The following is a 19,544-nucleotide window of genomic DNA, read 5'->3' on the forward strand; positions in this document are numbered from 1 at the left end:
ATGAAAACTATGTTTAATCGTTCGCAAGAAGCGAAACTAACAACACTTTTAACACAATTTGGTAATTTGGTGTTTATTTTTACCGAAAGTAAAGAAACAATGCTTTTTAAAACTCGCTGCAGCAACATTTTATGCACTTATAACTCTCTTGAGTTCGAGTTTAAAAATACAAGAAAACGTCAATGTAGGTTCGATCGAGAAAACGTATCAATAACTCCGGAAATTAGGAGTAACTCCATTACGTGTATTATTACCTTTGAAATGTTCATTCGATTATATCTATTTTTTTTCAAAAATGACCATTGTCATGACCATGAGACAACAGTTCAAGAAAAAATTGTTCATATAAGCAGAATAAATGTACTGGAAATTTTGCAGTTTGCTTGACGCCAATCGATTTCCCAGAATATTGTAAATAGAGCTACATCAAAATAGTTTCATGCGGACGAATAGTTTTGTTGTTATTCATTTTATTCAGAAAATGGAAAAAAAATTTCTCATACCACATTCCTCTTTTAATTTCGCCCTAATAGAGTTTGAAAATTAAAATGTTTTTTCAAGATAATTATTACCATGAGATCACTTTGTAGTGTTTTTACTGCTATTTCTACTTTAAATTTTTTTTCCTAAATTCATAACTTGTGGTAATTGGCGTTTGTAAAGTGAAAAAATGTAAAAATTTTAACATTTTTCTAGGAAACTTAGGGCCTTAGAGCAAAAGCCAAAAAAGCGAATTCTACGGTTTTACGAATTCTACGGTTCATTTTGCTCATTTTATCATAGTTTTTCACATTTTAATTTATTATTTTTTTTACTATGCTTATGCTTATGCTTATGCTTTACTTACCTTAGGCATGCAACCAATAATGTGAGCACAGGTAATTGGGGTTCAACTGTTCAACAATTCATCGTAAAAATTTCAAGTAATCAGAGAGCAATACGAATATTAAATAACAACGTATATTATTAAATATTTTAATAAAACACGTAAATTAATTACATTATAAAGTGTAAAAATGTTTAAAATATACCTACTCTAAATTATTAAAGTATGCCGCAAATAACAATTATTCACATATGTTTTAATAAAAAAGTTTGACTGTTGTTATGTACATATTACGAATTCTTAAATATTAAACAACTAAATTAAAAAAAAATCAAATATCAATCAATATGCGCAGGGTCCCATATTTTTCAAAATGTTGCAAATATGTTTAAGGATACAAAAAAGCCTATAGAACAAAATTGTAGCGAATTAAATTTTCTTCAAAATGATTTGGGTTCAAATTGTTTTACAGTTTTTAAACCGTGAGAACTAGTATTATGGTTTAAAAAAGTGACCAACTGAGAATGAAATTAATGTTCGACAAAAATTGTGTTTTACTTTTAGTAAATTTTAAAAACGTTTTTTAGTCCTCTTTGAAAAATGAGCAAGTAAATCGATAATCACATTAATACTGCCTTTTCAATCAAAAACACAATTATTTTGCAAAATTGCAAAAATACGAAATTTTTTTTCTAAAAATTCACTAAAATTTATCGAGAAATTAATGAAGAAATTATTAAATTTAAGACACAAAGGTCTCATATCTTTACCATCATATAGAACATCAATATTTCGCCGGGGTTATGTTTATGATACAAAGCGATCAAAAAGTCCTTCTATCAAGTAAGCTTAGAAATTAAAGTACATATGTCGACGGAACTCAAGCCTAATGTCAAAGGAAAAATGTCAAAAAATTAAGGAAATTAAATTATTATTGAAATCCAGTTTTGCCCTTTAGACACTATTTACGGGTCGTGTAGATTTCGGGTCCTATTTGTGCCACGGATTCACGGTATCTAACAGTTTACGTTTCAGGTAATTTCAATGATAGTAGGCTGAACTCATACACGACACCGGACACACGTTCTCAACTGATACGCCTACTTGATAGAAGGACTTTCTGATCGCTTTGTACCTACTTATTCTACAATGAAGTTCCACTGACATTAAAACATTCTAAAATCAGCAATTTTAAACACAAAGTCAGAATGTTTTTCTTACTTTTTTATTAAAATTATTTTTTTTTATTGTTCAGGTATAGTCGATTTTTTTATAAGAGCCGTCAGATTGGCATTATCATAAATAGTGAATTTTTTTAAATGAAGGTTTAATTAAGGTTTTAATCCAGGTTAATTTTTTACCTGGAAAATTCAATTTCCAAATTTTTCGATTTGTCTCCAATTTAAAACACGTACAACAACACATCTAGTTATTTTAGATCACCTTTAAGCTAACGAATTAACGATTAACACTAACGTCCAATTTTCAAAAATGTCAAATCTGGTGGTCAAAATGTCAAATACGGGATACAGCCAGTTTTAAAAGTAGTTGGACAAGAACTTTTAGAGTGATACAGTCTGGTTTTTAACAGAATTTGAACCCTGACAGTTTTTAAAAAAATGAACCATACCTACTAATAATGTTCCCTATTCTATAGATACAATTGGTTACTATGGTATATTATTTCATTTAGTTATGGTCTAGGGTTATGGTCTGTTTTTTTATAAATAATTGTCAGTGCCAAAATCGGGTATAAAAGTACTAGTTCATATCGCCTTAAAGGGAAAATTGAGAAATTAGATTTACATTACGTACCCGGATTTGGGTTTGAGCAATACACCCAGTTACATAATTTTCTAATTTCTTTATTTTATTTGTAATTTTTTTATTCTATCGGTGAAAAAATTTTACAAAAATTTCTCGATGTACCTATAAGAGAAAACGTTGTATTATACACGTAAAGAAATGTTGGCATTACCTGTTTGTCACTTACAGATAATGAACAACTTTTTTTTACTTCTTTTATCAATTTTCTTATTATTATTCATTATTATTTTAATTTTAATTTATTTTTTTTATTAATTTTATTATTTTAATTTTAAGCAATGGGTTTCGAATTGAAAATTTTTACTAAAACTTACTCAAAATCAACAAATTAGATCTTTCGATTTCAATTTGTTTGCGAACCAAAACTCACTTATTTTTTGTATTTTTAAATTGTTTGAACAATTGTTTTAAATAATAATAATTGGTCGGAAATCTTTAAACATATTTAAACCTAAATTTTCAATTTTTGGTAAGATTTCAATTAAAAACAAGTAAGAAATCACCAATTGTTTTTTGATAAAACTGGTAAACCACGCTATTTCGAAGAAAATTTAATTATCTGCAATTAATATTCGCTACGTATTAACAAAACTTGAAATTTCCAATACGTTTTCAATGTTTGTCATTAACATTAAATTTTTCTCAAACAATTGTGAGAACTCATTTTCATCGAGTTATTTTCACCTCCTTCTAGAACAAATCCTCTTCGGAATTTTTCCTTAACCTGACTTTTTTCGGTGGTATTGGAGGTTTCTCGACCTGAAAGAAACATTTTTTATTAAAACATTATTTTATGTAGATAATTAACCCACTCGTGACGGGTTTTTGGCATTTTTCTGTTCTCTGAGACATTTTCTCAACCGCTCATTTGGACCATACACTTGTTTAAGGCACTGTGTTCTGTGGAATGTTTGCGCACGCAATAATGATTGTTTCACACTTTCTGAAGGCACATATTTCACATAAGTACAATCGTCCAAATCAACATCTAATTCTGGCTCATTTTCGTTAATAATTTCGTAATGATTCGCGTTTGGGAGCCCATACTTTTGCAACGCCTCATAAACTGCACTATTTTTCATTTTGATGTTTTTCGCGAACTCGTTGAGAAATGGCGCGTATAAATCCTGTTTCGTCTTGGACACTTCACACAGTGAGTCAACTATGGTTTCGTAATCGTACACACTTAAAACACAGGCAAAATCGTCAATTTTGACCACTGTGTGATCGTTTGTTGGTAGAGGAAAAGAACATTTTCTTTGGGAATCGCTTGTGATGGACTCGTATTCACTCATTCTGACTTGGTGCAGTGAGGAATGTTCAGGTTTTGTGCTTTTGTCCGTTTCGTAAACGTTGCTTTCGCTTTTTCGGTGCGCTTTTCGCATTTCGACGTCTTTCTCAGCCAGGGAACAAGTGCAACGTTTGCAATTTCTTCGAAGGATGTAGACATAACAGCCTAGGATGAAAACGAGGACTGTTGCAGCCACCATGTAGCAGAAGGCTGCAATTTGCAGCGGGGGTGACAAAACAACTGGAACAAAATGAATAAAATATCTCTCAAACTATTAAAAGAAGAGACAAAATTAAAACAGTTTTGCAACCATCAATTAATTTAGCTTATACATTTTATTCTGGTTTTAATAATGTATTCAAGCCCATTAAAAGTTATTGCTTTATATCATCAGGAAAGTTAAACACGAATTAAATTATTGTTATTAACATTTACATATCATATTCCATATGGAGTGCGATTTTATTCTTGACGAAGAACTTGAATTATGGGCTTAACATGAATATTTATGCGTAGAAATTTCCAATATAATAATATCATTGGTTTCCAAGAGTACAAAATATGGCGTCAAATAACAAGGGGATAAGTTTTTTAAGAATTAAGTATAAAAAATACAAAGTTTGGTGGAAATGATTTTTTGTTTTGGTAAGGTTTAAAACGTTTTAACCTTTTGAGTATAAAACTGACAAAACTTATTAAGTAGGAGCAAAAATGACATTATAGTTTTGATATTTTTTAACTATACCCTATTTTTCAGGAAAAATATTTACAAAATTACCCAAAAATTATCCAAAAAATCACATATTAATTAGAAAGAAAGCAACTTTATCTTTTTGAGGGTTAAAAACAATGTTTCTTCGCTTTTGACAATGACAATGACATTTGCTTTTTTAAGTTAAAGAAACGTTAAAGTTTTTTAAGCTTATTAAACGCAAAAATGATATTATTGTTTCAGCACTTTTAAACTTTACCCTATTTTTTAGCAAAAAATATTTTAAATTAGAGCTAAAAATTTGTCAACTTAAGTAGGTCGAAAATTTATTTAGTTTAAGAAGTTTTTTTTAAACACTGAACTCATCAAAAGTTTCCGGATTCAAAAAGTCTTTCAGAAATATGTATAAAAAATATTAGATTAGGTCGAAAATGATAACATTTTACTTTACTTTATACTATTAAGAGACGTTTTAGCTTTTAACCTTAAAAGTAAACAAAATCTAACAAATTGGAGCATATAGGCTATTATAATTCTGGTATTTTTGAACAGAGGCGGCCCGGGATATTTTTTTAAACGGCCCACTGCTACTAATGATCGAAAAAGCTTCATCACTTGTTTATTACCAAAGATATTACTTTTTTTAGATTGTAGCTGCGTTTTATAAATTATTTTATAAATTGTTATTACTGGTCGATTGTGTTTAATTTTCGAAATAATTTGATCTTTTAGACGAAAACACGCTAGAATTCAAGAAAAGTAGGACTTTCACCCTTTTAAAGAAGAAAGTTCAAACTTAAAAAATACAGACTGATCCAGAAATACTGAGTCTGTTGGCAACAGATTTGAAAGTAGTTGTGCTCGTAATTTGCAACATTGCAACCGAATTCGATTTTTCTTGACAATTATTTGGTGTGCAACCCCACAAGAACGTTAAATTGTTGTTAACTGAAAGCGTACTTCATTCGCATCGTTAAAAATTTGAGTCCAGTGTTGCCAACAGACTCAGTATTTCTGGATCAGTCTGTATATATATTTTTTAGCATAGTTCACTCATAAGAACATAAGAAACAGAAGATGTTTGTTGCAAGTTGAATAAGTTAAATTTTTCATTGGAATACCAATTTTTTATTTTTGAATAAAAGACCTTCAAAATGTCTAAATTCATTAACAGTTGTGTGTCTTGCTAATTACTCAAGAAATATTTAACTGATTACGTTTGGGCTATTATTTGTCATTTATTGTAGTATTGTAGAATGGCCTACTCGACTTTTTTTCCAAAAATACATCAATATTTATTATTGTGCAAAAATCTCATAAATTTCAAAAATACACCCTATAAGCTCTATATCAAAAAGCGCATTAAAATTCCATACAATTATGCAATAAAATATAGGGTGTTACATTTGAAAATATCGAGTTATTACCATTTGTAATTTGTAATTTTTAGAAAATCGTACTTAGTAGGCGATGGAATATCGACTCCGAGTTGCGCTAAAGCTTAAAGTGTCGACTGAAAAAGTTGGTTAAGTTATCTTGAATAGTTCTAAAGTTTTAAATTTTTCTATGGGTCTATGCACGGCGCAATTTTCACACATAAATTGGCATAACTCAAAAACTAAGACGGATATGTATAAGAAACTCGGATGCGTTATATCGACAGTTTTGTCGCAATTTCAAAAATGTTACAAAAACTTCAAGTTTTGGTTTAAAAAAACATTACTTAGCTTCGTAGTTAATTTTGGAACATCTTATATACATATTAAAATATTTTTGCAACGTGCCTTATTAAAAAAAATAAGATGTGATAACTTCTATAAAAAAATAACTTTTTCAACATGTAATTGAATTAAAGTTGTCATTATTCAACAATTATTTCGCAAAATGAACGAACGAATTATTTGAATCAAGGTTTTCCGGCTATGTTTCGGAAATAGCTGTCTAATTAAAATTCCATCACAGCACGACATAAATACGAACAGTAAATGTTTCGTTTGTAGGTATACAGAATTATAAAATATTAATTTAAAAAAGTCACACACAGGAAATTTGAATCATTATATAGAATACTGTTAGCTGATGTTAAACAATAGTAACCAGTTTCAGTTTATAGACAAAATTTGATATTGGTTTGCAGACATTATATTTTCTTACATGTACATAAAACATGTCTAAACATTTCTAGACAACTTAAACTGATTTCTGCTTAAATTGATAAAAATTAAAAACCGATTTAAAATCTTTAAAAAAATTTACATATAATAAGCTGGACTAACAATTGTGTTGTTTAACATCAGTTAATAGTATATTATGTATCAAGAACGGTAAGAAGAATTTACCGATCGAAGACAATTATTGTCTGATGGTTATGGCGCTTTTTGCACGATCACTATTTTTTTTAAAACTTATTAAATGTCAAAATAATTGTCAAGACAGCAGGTTATAGTTACCGGTTGCTACGTCGAAGGCGTCGACAAAATTACTTACCGACGCCTAATTTACTTACTGACGTCTTTGGACGTAGAGTAAACACCACGTACTGACTTGGAAACAGGCGTAGTAAACAATCAAAAAAAGCTCAATCGTGCAAAAAAAATAAAGGTATTCATTTCTTGCTCTAATTAATTTTTCTCTTGAGGAATCAATCTTTGGTAGATATCTCAAAAACGGGTGCTGTAGATAAAAATAAGAACAGTTTTGGAATTCTGAGATAATGCGCATTTATGTTGCTTTCGTCTCCACTTTACCAAAAAAGATACCTTAAGTAGTACAGACTGATCCAGAAATACTGAGTCTGTTGGCAATACTGAATTCATATTTTAAAGAATACCAATGGAGTACTCTTCCAGCTAACAACAGTTTAACAATCTCGTGGGGTTGTACGTCAAATAAATGTCAAAGATAATCAATTATGAACAAAAATACTTTCAAATCTGTTGCCTATTCGGAAGTATAGTTACCGTTGGGGGCTCCACTGAGCTAGGTCGAAAAAAGCCAGTAGATATACTATTATTACATTGCCAATGCGGAATGACTATTGTATCTTTGGTGGAAGAAACGAATGTTGACAAATTAGAGATGACGAGGAAAACACGAATAACGAATGAATTTTTGGTTCACTTTCTTTATTGGAAAATTATTACAAAAACATTGAAAAGCCTACCTTTTGGCATAATTTACGTTTAAGTGTATCAGCAGTTAATCTTAATTGTAATTTTGTTGATTTATCAAAGTATTTCATGATTTTATCAATGGAAAAATTCTAACCTAAAATTCACAAACTTCACTAATTTGTTGATTTCTTGAGCCCAACTTTGTGTTCGCTGTGATCCATTACTATAGTCTTTAATTAGACAACTGTTTGATAACAATTTGTAATGAAAATTTAAATCTTTTTCACTTTTTATCCACTTTCAAATTCCAACAATAAACACTTTATACCACGAAAAACCGCAGAACCAAAGTCAAAGCTAGTATTTGCCACCACGCACTTTTAGTGATAGCGCAGGGTCGTGTCCAATAAAAAAATAAGCCAAGTTTTGTCAAAAATTCTCCGTTTTCATAAAAAAAGTTCGATTCGATCTCGATACGATTCCTAAATTTGGTAAATCAACACCTTGGACTCAAATAGAATTCAATACGTTCAAGTTAAGGTGTTTTCATGAGTTGGATTCGTCTTCAAATCGATTTGAATCCTCATGAAAACGTAGTAAGAGTATTTCTGGATCAGTATTTGAATTCATCAAACTAAAGTTTAACCAGAACTTCAAATTTTGATTGATACCTTAAAAATTATTACCCGTAGACAAAAACTGAAAACAGATTCAGAATCCTTGAACAATTTTGATGCGGTGACCAGAAAAAACTTCACACGAAAAATGCACACAGGATAAAAACTCACGAGTATAAAATCCCACACGGAATAATGTCTACAAAAAAAGCACAGGTCGGAAAAACTCACACTGAAAAAAATCCACACCGAAAAAACTCACATGGGAAAAATCTCACACAGAAAGATACCCGCTTACCAAAAAACCCACGGGAACTCAATATAAGCTGTGTTGATGCAAATGGGTATTACGATTCCCCTCTAATTTTTATTTGTTAGTAAACTCTTTTTTTGTCCTCTACTTTAAAAATAACATTTCCTGTCAATTTACAATTTACTAAACATAACTCTCAGTCTTAACTTTTAAGCCAGTTTTTAAATTTTAACATGTAGTTTATGATGTAGGTTAATTTTTAATCTTTTTATCACTTATTGTTGAGAATGGTTTAGTCAATTATTAAACCGAAACTAATCCACATTTTAATTTTTTACCACGGTTGAATCGCCGTAGTTATAATTCACATGTTATAAATAAAACTGAATTGACATTGCTTAAAATTTTTTTGCACAAACGGATTAAAGAATTATGATAACAGGAATGGCATTTTAAGTGTATTAATAAATTCACAAGTTCAAAAACGGAATATTGAGGTAAAATCCATAGCCGAATCTCTTAGCTAAGTTGAAAAATGTTAAAATTGTTTTTGAAATTTGTCTCCATTTTGAAGCTTTAACATAAGGGTGCATAGCATTTAAAATTGACGGATAATTTAGAGCAAATTATGTAAAACCGAACAAGAACTACTCGTAGAACTCTAAAGCCAGAACCACATTTTTTGTTTGATACTTTACACATATCTAAGTTCTCTCAAACTTTATTCTCGGAGCACATAGAATCCTATCTGTGAGAATTCAATCTTTAATGCCTAAAGTAATCGAGAAAAAGAAAATGCAATGGCAAACGCAAATTAATAAACTGAGAACGGTCAGAGCAAAGTGAGCATAATTGCAGAACATTTTACGAAATTTACAGAGAGCTTTGGGCTTAAAAAATAACATTCTCCTTTTTTTTAAATAACCAGTTAATCAGGAATAAATGAAACTTGTTGTTGGATATCCTCCCAAGAAAATAATTATTTAAACATTTCAACCAGCTTTAAATCTAAAATATAAACATATCTTTGAATTAATCCTTTCTATCTACCTGCTAATGGGGTCGTGGTCGAATTGGTTCCCAATAATCTCTATAAGTATAATTCTGTAAAAGGTGATGGTCGAATTGGTTCCCGGGTGATGGTCGAATTGGCTCCCGCATGAGCAGGTAGATAAAAAAGATTAAGCCAAATATATGTTAATATTTTAGATTTAAAGCTGGTAGAAATGTTCAAATAATTATTTTCTTGGCACAAAATCCAACAACAAATTTCATTTATTCATGGCTAACTGGTTATTTAAAAAAAAGGAGAATGTAATTTTTTAAGCCTAATGCTCTCCTGTATATTTCGTAAAATGTTTCGTCAAGTAATGACTATTAAGACATCTCACATGATGACGTTACGTTCGTTAATATGTCTACTAATACTATTAAAGCATTAAAAAGGAGACAAATTACAAATATAATTTTAACATTTTTCGAAATAGTACCCATTAAGTTCTATGCGCCTCCTCCATCGTTTTGCAAGTACTTGAATACTCGAAGAAATATTTATCCACAGCCTTTAAGTTGTTAAAACACGATATGTTTTTGAACGTTTTGGAACTTGTAAATTTGTTCATACACTTACAAACACCATTTCTGTTCATAATACTTTAATCTGTTTATCTGACCTACCTGACCGACGGGAACCAATTCGACCATTCCCGGGAACCAGTTCGACTATAATTAGAGAGGATTACAGAATTTGGGAACCAATTCGACTCGTCCCGCTCATGCGGGAGCCAGTTCGACTCTCATCCGGAAACCAATTCGACCTTCACCTTTTACAGAATTATACTTGCAAAGATTAACGGGAACCAATTCGACACCGATCATTAAACTGTAACATTTTTAGCAACGTTTCGATTTTAATTAAATCTTCATCAGGCTGCAATATTGGCACCATGTCACCTTCAAACAAGTCGTGTCAATGGAAATAAAGTCTTTTTTTGCATTTTTTTAATACGTTTTTAAACAAAATGAAGCAATTGTTAGAAAAACTACATGTCTCGTTAAAATAAAGCGACAAAATTCCTTATCACGATAAGTTGCAACAATTCAGTCATCAGGTTTTTCCTGATTATATGACCTTGAATTTTTTTCAATGAAGAATCAATTGTTTAAATGAAAAAAACCTCGAGATTGAAACAAATTTCTAAAATTGAGAATGAAACAAACAAAATGACTTTTTTTAACTATTTGGTCAATTTTAGCAAAATGTTTCGTAAAAAAAATTGTCAACAAAATGTCAAACTTCAACATTTTGTTTAGTTTTTGGCTGGTTCATTATCGAATTAGCAGTAAAACAATAACATTTAATTATGGTTTATTATAAGTTAGTGAATTATGTAAAGTAATTCAGTCAGTCTGCCATCGAATTTTGAACTTTTCGAATAAAAATGGTGAACAAATCGAACATTTCTTTTTTTTGTTTTTTTCGAAAGATTACTTGATTAAAAATGAAAATAATGAGCTAAAAGATTATTTCAAAAACTGTAAGAGATAGATACAGAAGACGTTAATAAAAGTCTGCATAAAAATTGATGTTCTTTGATTACCATTAAAAAAACATGATCAATTTATTTGAAAAATCGGTTTTGTAATCATTTTTTAATCATCATTTTCCAAAAATCATAGTAGCCTCACAATTTGACAATTGACAATCCTAAATATTTTAGAAGACCCTTCGAACCTTTGGTTCAAAAAAAATACTTATTGTAAATGCAAATTTGTATAAAAATTGACGTACGTCAAAAACTATGATAGATAAGTACAATGTGTTTAAGAATAGTTGTTCATCAAGTTACCTATGAAATTTGAACGTGGTGTGACGCTTAATTCAAATTGTGAATGCCGTCAAAGTGACATATTCGTCAAAATAATGGAAAAAGGTTTTGAATCTAAAAATGAAAGAATACACATCATCAAAAATCATGGCAATTAAAACCCAAATCAAGACAAATCCTCCACTTGAAACAACTTTGCAGAAAAATGCAAAAAAAATGACTAAAAAGGTAATTAAATGTTTTGACAGACATGACAGTACTTTAAGAAACTCGTCAGAGTTGTACAAACAATTCGCTTCCAAAAAACCTTTCAATTTTGCTTTAAAAATATTGAAAGGTTTTTCTCTAAATTCCACCGGTAAAACATTGAAAAAGTTAGTTGCATCATAACGGGTACAACTCTGTACTCTAGAGATCCTATTGTGCAAAGCTACAATATTTTTGTTCCCCCTTGTGTCATGGTCATAAATTTTTTTATAAATGTTATACTTTTTTATATTTTTCTTGATATAAAGAAGAGAGTTATAGACATATAAAGAAGGCAATGACATAAATTTTAAATTAATAGAGGCTGTTCTGCAGTCGGCTTTATAATTTAAACGCACAATTATACCAACTGCTTTCCTTTGTAGGGCGAATATTCGGTGTCTTATTACTAAATGTCCCCAAGTTAAAATTCCGTATAAAAGGTGTGATTGAAAATGTGCAAAGTAAGCCGACTTGAGAATGTCTGTTGAAACCGTATTCTTGAACACATCGTACTAACGAGGATATGTACGGCTGGGTGATATGGAATGTCATGCCAATAAACCCCAGCACTTGGGATCTGTAGGTACTCCAACGGCAACCATCTGTGGCAATAAACTATTTAGTCGTAAATTTAAGGACACGACATCATTTTAGTTTTCAACTTGAATACAATTGCTTAAAATAAGATTTCATTTGATGTTTTTAGTAAACTTCAAAGTCATTATGTTTACGAAATCCGTAATCGTTGCAACTAATAATAAATCTGATTCCAGTTACAATTGTCATTTAATTTAATTTAATGACATTTCATCAATATACGAATCAAAAATGGAAATTTTATTGTTATATGTTGATTCCAAGAGTTGACTCGAATACAACTGCTTAAAAGATCTGATGTTTCTAGTAAATTTAACCGTCAATCCTTAGCCGATAAAACCTATTTCAATAAAAATGTTATTTAGTTCGCATTGCAAAATAAATTTGTTCTTCCTATGGTATTCAGCGAAAACTAATTGCATTCCTTTTTGTAACAAAAACCCAAACACGAATAAACAAACTGTAAACAAATTTCTGCTAAAATTTACAAATAAGAAAACATGGTTTTGTTTTTAACTGGAGCCATCTTTTCTTTATGTATTCCAATTCTTGTTGAATAAATAATAATCATTGAACAAGTAGCAAAATAGGTAAAATTCTTAAAATGCACAATTTACAAACAAGCCTTTAGAGGCAATCAAATTTTTTAATCAATTAATTAATTTAATTTTTTAAATTCGAGATCAATTTTATTTCACAATGAAAATTAAACGACACCTCCATTAGGATTGGAAATGGAAATAAAATTATTGGATTAACGGGTTTATTAACACAGTGATTTTTAAAATTACTAAGAACATTATAAAATTAAATCTTATTTTAAGCAGTTGGATTTTGAATTGAAAAGTAAAATTATTTCTTATATTTACCCTTATATTAAGTTTATTGCCACAGATGTTTACGGTCGGAGTACCTACCGATCCCAAACCGAGGTTTATTGCCATGACATTTTCAAATCACCCTACATTTTACTCAGTTTCAAAATTCAAAAACGCAATAAAAATAGGTGGTTACTATTTAAAATTTCAAAGTTGGTGCATATTTCTCGTGGTTCCGGAAAATCAGTAATTTTTAAAATAATTTAGTTAAACTCAAAATGATCGATTTGGATTGTATACAAAATCTTAAAGCTTTAGCACTATTAGAAGTTAAATTTTTTTTAATGTAGGTCCTGTAAGAATCAGCCTGTATAAACATAACATTTCAGAAACGTATAACTGACCTGAAAACCTTTTTTTTACTGATTTTTTTATCAAATTCAAATCAGTTGCCATTTTTTAACCAATTTGTTAATTTTTCGCTGTGATCTAGTAAAATGTTACAAAAAAACTAAAATTTTTTACGACTATAAATAACATGTTTATCACTTCGCAATAAGTTTAATACATGTGTATCACCTTATCTAAAAAAAATAATACAAGGAGTTAGTTGCTACTTTTTTACTATTATTTGTTTATTTCTATTTTGTTAAAACTGAGAATAATAAATATTCTTATAGTTTTTAGTTTATAAAACATTCAGTTTTAACTTTCCTCAAATAATATTTAAACACAAAATAAAATCTTTACTTACTCATCAGGTGCTGAAACTTTGTTACCACATCATTTCTTAAGTTCTTTTTTACACGCTATAACAGTTTATATTACACAAAAGTGTTTTAAATAGCTTTTTTTCGGATAGTTCAAACATCAAACATCTGACAGTACTCATTACTAATCTTGGTACAAATAAATAAACATTTTTGCGCCGTAAATGTAAATCTATCATAACTTTATCTAATCAAAATTATCTACTTTCAATATGGTGACCTATATCCAGAACTTTGCAAATTCCTTAATTCCAAGTTTCAAGCTATAAATATATTTGAGTTAAAAAAATATAATAAGTAAATAAATAATAATTACATACATACTTTTTTCAGTAGTATTATCATTTATTATTACCGATTGTCTTTGTTACTTCAAACAGAAATGATGTAATAAATTGATAATACTTATTAAGTAAAGAAAATTGATAGTAGCAAATTACTGATAACTGTAATCTTTATTATTTTCTTATTACTGTGTTAAAGCTTTGTTACTTTTGTTGTTAATTTTCCTAACTTATTTTATTTTTTTTATTTTTATTTATGTCCTCTTTTTTTAGTCTACCTTCTCTAGTCAATACTTTTAATATATTTTTTGGTACTCGCTCACTTAAATAGTTACTTTGGGAAGTGCTTTGACTCCACAAAATGTCATCTTAAAGGACAAGTACTAAAAGTCGTCCTAGCAACATTTTACGGACTCAAATTTATTTATTATTTGACAAAACAATAATTATTGTTTCAATAAATTTGTCGTTGCTATGACTATCGGTCGACTGCACTTGTGATTGGGGTAAATTGGAAATGTAAAGAATTTTACAATTTTGTTGTTTTAGAGAACTGGTACCAAAAAAGTTTGTATGCAACACTTCCGCAAGATAGTTTTTTAGTACATACTCTCTAAAATGGTTACTTTGAAACTAATTTGTTTTGTGCGCAACTGTCAAAAAAACGTCACTTTTTTTGCTTGATTTTGAGTCGTAAAATAGCACATTTGTTTATAGTAAAGTAAAGCCTTGACAACGTAAAAATAGTATAGTGTAAGCAAGAATAAAGTTCTTATAATTGTATCAGTTGCTTATCTAATTCTGAGATATTTTCATAAGTACAGTTTTTCTTTACACTACAAGACTGTAAAAACTTTTTGTAACATAATTTGAAAATTACATCAGCCATTTTAACTGTCCCAGTATGTGGTTCAAAAATAAAATATCTTTGCCCAAAAATGGGTGCTTAAAAGTGCAATCTTTAGGTACTGTGTCTCTCGTTTAAACTAAAATATGATTATTAAATATTCTGCCATTGTATTTTACACAATATACTGCAAACATCATTTAAGAGTGTAAAAAGTACACTTTAAAAGGTCTCAGCTAAGAATTTCGAGCTTAATATCTCCGTTATTTGTCAACGGATTATTATGAAATTTAGAATGCACATATTTTAGGAGGTGGTCTTTCAATTAGGGGCAAAAAAGTGACCTCAAGTTAAAAAATAAAATTTTAAAACACATTTCTTTTATTTAAAATTAAGCCAAATTACCGTTGGGTCATTAAACCCCGAAAAATAAATGGCCACACAAAAACTTTACCAAATCGCTCGGCTGATCCAAGAAAAAAATTAAATTTTGTTGTTAAAAACTTAATCCACATTTTGGTAGTAATTTGGGCAGTCACCTTTTGAAACAATTGATGAAGCATTTCTATGCGGCATTTTGTGTACCACTGAAAAAAAAACTGTCAAAAGTGTGTGCGCTGTCAGAAAAGTAAAATTGTTTTAATTTGGTGAAATTACTTTAAAAACCAATAACAGTGGCTGAAATTTCTGTGTTATTGAATAAGGAATCAATATTCGCCTATGGAAAGTGTCGTTGGACTTTTTGTGAAATGTTATTTATGAAATTTAAAGTTCAAAGAATCGTCAATAATTTAAAGACACGGGAAGCGTACCTGAACTAAATCGAGTGAGGACAAAACACGTCACTGGAAACGAAGCAATAGTTGGGGTTGTAATTCAAACTTTTGAAGATAATCCAATCAGCAGTGTACGAAACATTTCCAAAGTCCTGAATGTTCAAGTGTCTAGAATTTTTCAGTTGTTGTTCAGTCTTTTAGTCCTTTTTGAAAGAATTAAAGCATCCAGTACCAAAAATAAGTCAAAAATATTGTTTTTTAACTTTGTGTGGGTGAGAGATAATTGTGAAATGTCCCTTACGTGACAGTTACGTTTCTGCGAGTGGTATTGACCAAAATTCAATGGTAGTGCTCATTTGTCTCATAGAGATCTACGCTTTTGCATCTGAACCCATGTTTAACAGTTTGTTTCTCATTTTTCTCGCGAAACAGACGTCTTCTACGAACGAGTTTTTTTTGACAGCATTTTTCACTGACGGTAAATTTTTTTATATGTCTTAAAAGGCTTAACATTTTAAAAAGGCATGTAAAAATTACGTTTTTAAGACTTGAGTTTTTGCAGTAATTGAATTTTAATCTTTATCTTCTAAAATATCTGCATTTTAAATTTCATAAAAATCCGTTGACAAATATCTGAGATATCAGGCTCGAAAGTCTTAGCTGAGACACCGTGTATAATTTCGACACTGCCACAAAATGTTTTACAATTACAAGATATTTGGTAAAAGATGTATTAGGTTAACAGCCATTTTAAACATAATCTAGTATCAAAATTAACACTAGATAAATTAACCACATATCAAAATGTTTTTTACCTTTAGAATATTTTTACTGCATAATAACATTTTTGTTTGATTAGACACTTTGTAAAAAAGTGCCTGAAGAACGTCCCAGTTAAAAACGACTAGTTTTTTTGGTTTTTGCTTGAATAGATAAAAACAAAAATTACCAATTTTCGTTTTTTTCCATTAACTCAAAAACTAAAAATGACACATCAAATGTTCTTAGATAATTGTTCATCATAAAAATACGCAACTTTGCCCTAATTTACCCGACCTCGTAATTCTTATAATCTAATATTAATAACTGATATCCCCATGGTGGAACTCGAAAAACGGACACCCTGTGTCTCAAAAACTAATAGTCGCACGTTTTTCTCTGTGTATGTGAAAATTTTCAAAATATTTCTATCCTTCCTTATAATTAAAATTCAATCTCAATAAAATTAAAAATATGAAAATATTAATGTATGATCTAGTCTTATAAAAATTTCTTATAAAAATTATTGCAAGCACTAAATTTACGGTTTTTTTTGCTTAATGGTAATTAATTAATTAATTTTGATTAAAACAGGAAACGCTGAATTCTGTGCGATTATTTTTTTTTCAACTATATCTCACATAACGTCAATTGAAATTCAGATTGGTAACATTATTTCAGAAAAAGTCAACTGTAATTCAGTAACATTACTTGTAATTTAGATTAGTTAAGAGTATTTCACAAAATGTTCATAGAAATAGAACTCATAAACTTAGATTTGAGAAAACATTTTTTATAATACAGAAGTTGTAAATTGTATTTCAGAAAAAGTATGTTGGTATTGATATTTTCCAGTTGTATTAGTGTAACAATATTTAAGAAAACACTATAATGTACAGAGCAAAATCAAAATGGAATTTTTTATATTCTGTTGAATACATACCTGAAACTGATGTTGGTAATGTTCAAGAAAAACTTCTCTTACTAAAAAGTGCAAAAAGTGCGGAAAAATGCGCCAATTTTCATCTTTAGCTCATTTTCTTGGATTTCATTTATTTCTCAATCACAATCATTCTAATTAAAAAAAAAGATTAGTTTCCACACAGCAATATGGAGTTTTTGAATTCTTTCTCCGTTATTGAAGCTAAGATTTAGTAAAAAGTAAAAAAAATAGCAGTTTTAATAAAGATCTCAGATTTCGCTGTTTTGGAGGCTTGTTATTTTACCATAAATATTAAGTTTTCCACGAAAATAACTAAATCACAAAAGAATCAAATCTCTGATTTTGAACTTTTAAGACTGTTCTCGAAGTTACAATTTCCAGATACCTCTCACTCATCTTCTTTTCTAATTTTGGAATCCAAAATATTGTAACTAAATTACTTGGTCTACTTGAAGAATACATTTGAAAAAATGATCAAACACATAGCATTTGTATCAAAAAATTCTAATTTCACAATTTTTAAACATTGAGCTTGATTTAAAAATAACAGTTTTGTAAACAAATCTATCCAGATTCTTTTCACTTATGTGAAAACATAGTTTTTTTTTTTCATATTTACAAGTATGTATTTTAAATACATATAATTATCTAAAATAACTTCGAGAAAAGTTCTTAATAGTACGAGTGCAAAAACACAAAGTTCTAGGGCTGTCACGAGCTTATTCGAAACATAGGGGTGAAAAATAGTGAAAACATTAATTTAAAACACGTTGCTATGGAAAGCGTGTTTTAAAATAATGAAAACACGTTGCTTTGGAAACGTGTTTTAAATTAATGTTTATAATCAAGGATTTAGATATTAAAAAGGCTTTAAAATGTTACCAACAAAAAAAACAAATTTGTAATTGCGATTTAAAATTTGTTTAAAAATAAATATTTTACAACAATAATAAAATAAAACAAAATACAAATAACAAACAAGGACGGATTCAGATTTTTTGTTATTTGAATATTTTTGTCTTTTAGTTAAATGACTGTTCACTAATGGGCTGATTTCAAGTTGAGTTACAACCGACGCAAGTCCGTATTGTTATAGTAACGGTGCAAACCTAGCAACTGCGACCCACGCAACTTTGCGACCAAACTTGAAATCAGGCCGTAAGAATTTTGACTCCTTTTAAAAATTTTAGAAAGTCCCTCTAAAATTAATTTCTGGATCCGCCCCTGATAACAAAGATATTTTTTTGTACGTATAATGTTTTAAAAGAATAGTTTACGTGATTAATTATGAAAACACCGATTTTGTTTAAAGAGCAAAATATTCGCCAAAATGACATAGCGCAGCAAACAAGTTTTGCAAATTATGCGAGTTAAACAATAATAGGCCTTTCATAACGTATTACGTACACAATTTTTCCTAATACCTAATGGAAAATTTATTCCAACAATTTTTTTAAGAGTTAACAAAACTAGTTACGTAATGAATTTCATTTCATTATTAATTAGGTAATAAGTAACAATACATCACACCAAAATTAAACATAAAATCTAACATCTGGTCGGGATTAGGAAAAAAATTTCAAAAACTATATTTCAGTCAAACTTTTACTAATTTGCGCACCGTTCTATAATTTTAAATGGGTTGTGATACCAAAAAAGACATAGGGGCTGATTTCAAGTTGACTTATGACCGGCGCAAATCGGTATTGTTATAGCAACGGCGCAAATCGGTAGCTTAATGTTATTACTTGATCTAGACTGATACTGAGTAAAGTATTTAAAATTTGTTCAATAGTTTTTACTATTGTCAAACTGTTAATTTTCTCCTATCTTTATTTGAAAATATCGGTACGAGTGTAAAAATGTTTAAAAAAAATTGATCTCCAACAACAATTGCAGGCACATAATTATACTTAACCTAGGCAAATAAATAATAATAAAAATCAATTAAAATTCAACAGGTGATTAGTACTAAGAGAACATCCAGTTTTCTTAACTTGAAGCACCTGACGAAGAACATTTCTAGTCGCTTCC

General features: G+C 29.3%; 1 protein-coding gene across 1 annotated transcript; it reads right to left on the reverse strand.

Annotated features, from left to right (window-relative positions):
- Positions 1-961: 961 nt before the first annotated feature.
- LOC103312756 (uncharacterized) lies at positions 962-14,236 on the reverse strand. The gene is made up of 4 exons (XM_008194201.3): positions 14,222-14,236; positions 13,886-14,164; positions 3,466-4,184; positions 962-3,412 (listed from the first exon to the last, which is right to left on the reverse strand). Exons 2-4 carry the CDS (start codon positions 13,887-13,889, stop codon positions 3,344-3,346), a joined length of 792 nt encoding a protein of 263 aa, XP_008192423.2. The 5' UTR covers positions 13,890-14,164; positions 14,222-14,236; the 3' UTR covers positions 962-3,343.
- Between the last annotated feature and the right edge of the window lie 5,308 nt (positions 14,237-19,544).

The sequence above is a fragment of the Tribolium castaneum genome, chromosome 9 (assembly GCF_031307605.1).
Source record: "Tribolium castaneum strain GA2 chromosome 9, icTriCast1.1, whole genome shotgun sequence".
Lineage (NCBI taxonomy): Eukaryota > Metazoa > Arthropoda > Insecta > Coleoptera > Tenebrionidae > Tribolium > Tribolium castaneum.

Coding starts and splice junctions, on each gene's coding strand:
- LOC103312756 (XM_008194201.3), bottom strand. Junction 3,413..3,465: donor ATGCCAAAAACCCGTCACGA/GTGGGTTAATTA, acceptor TGTTTCTTTCAG/GTCGAGAAACCTCCAATACC.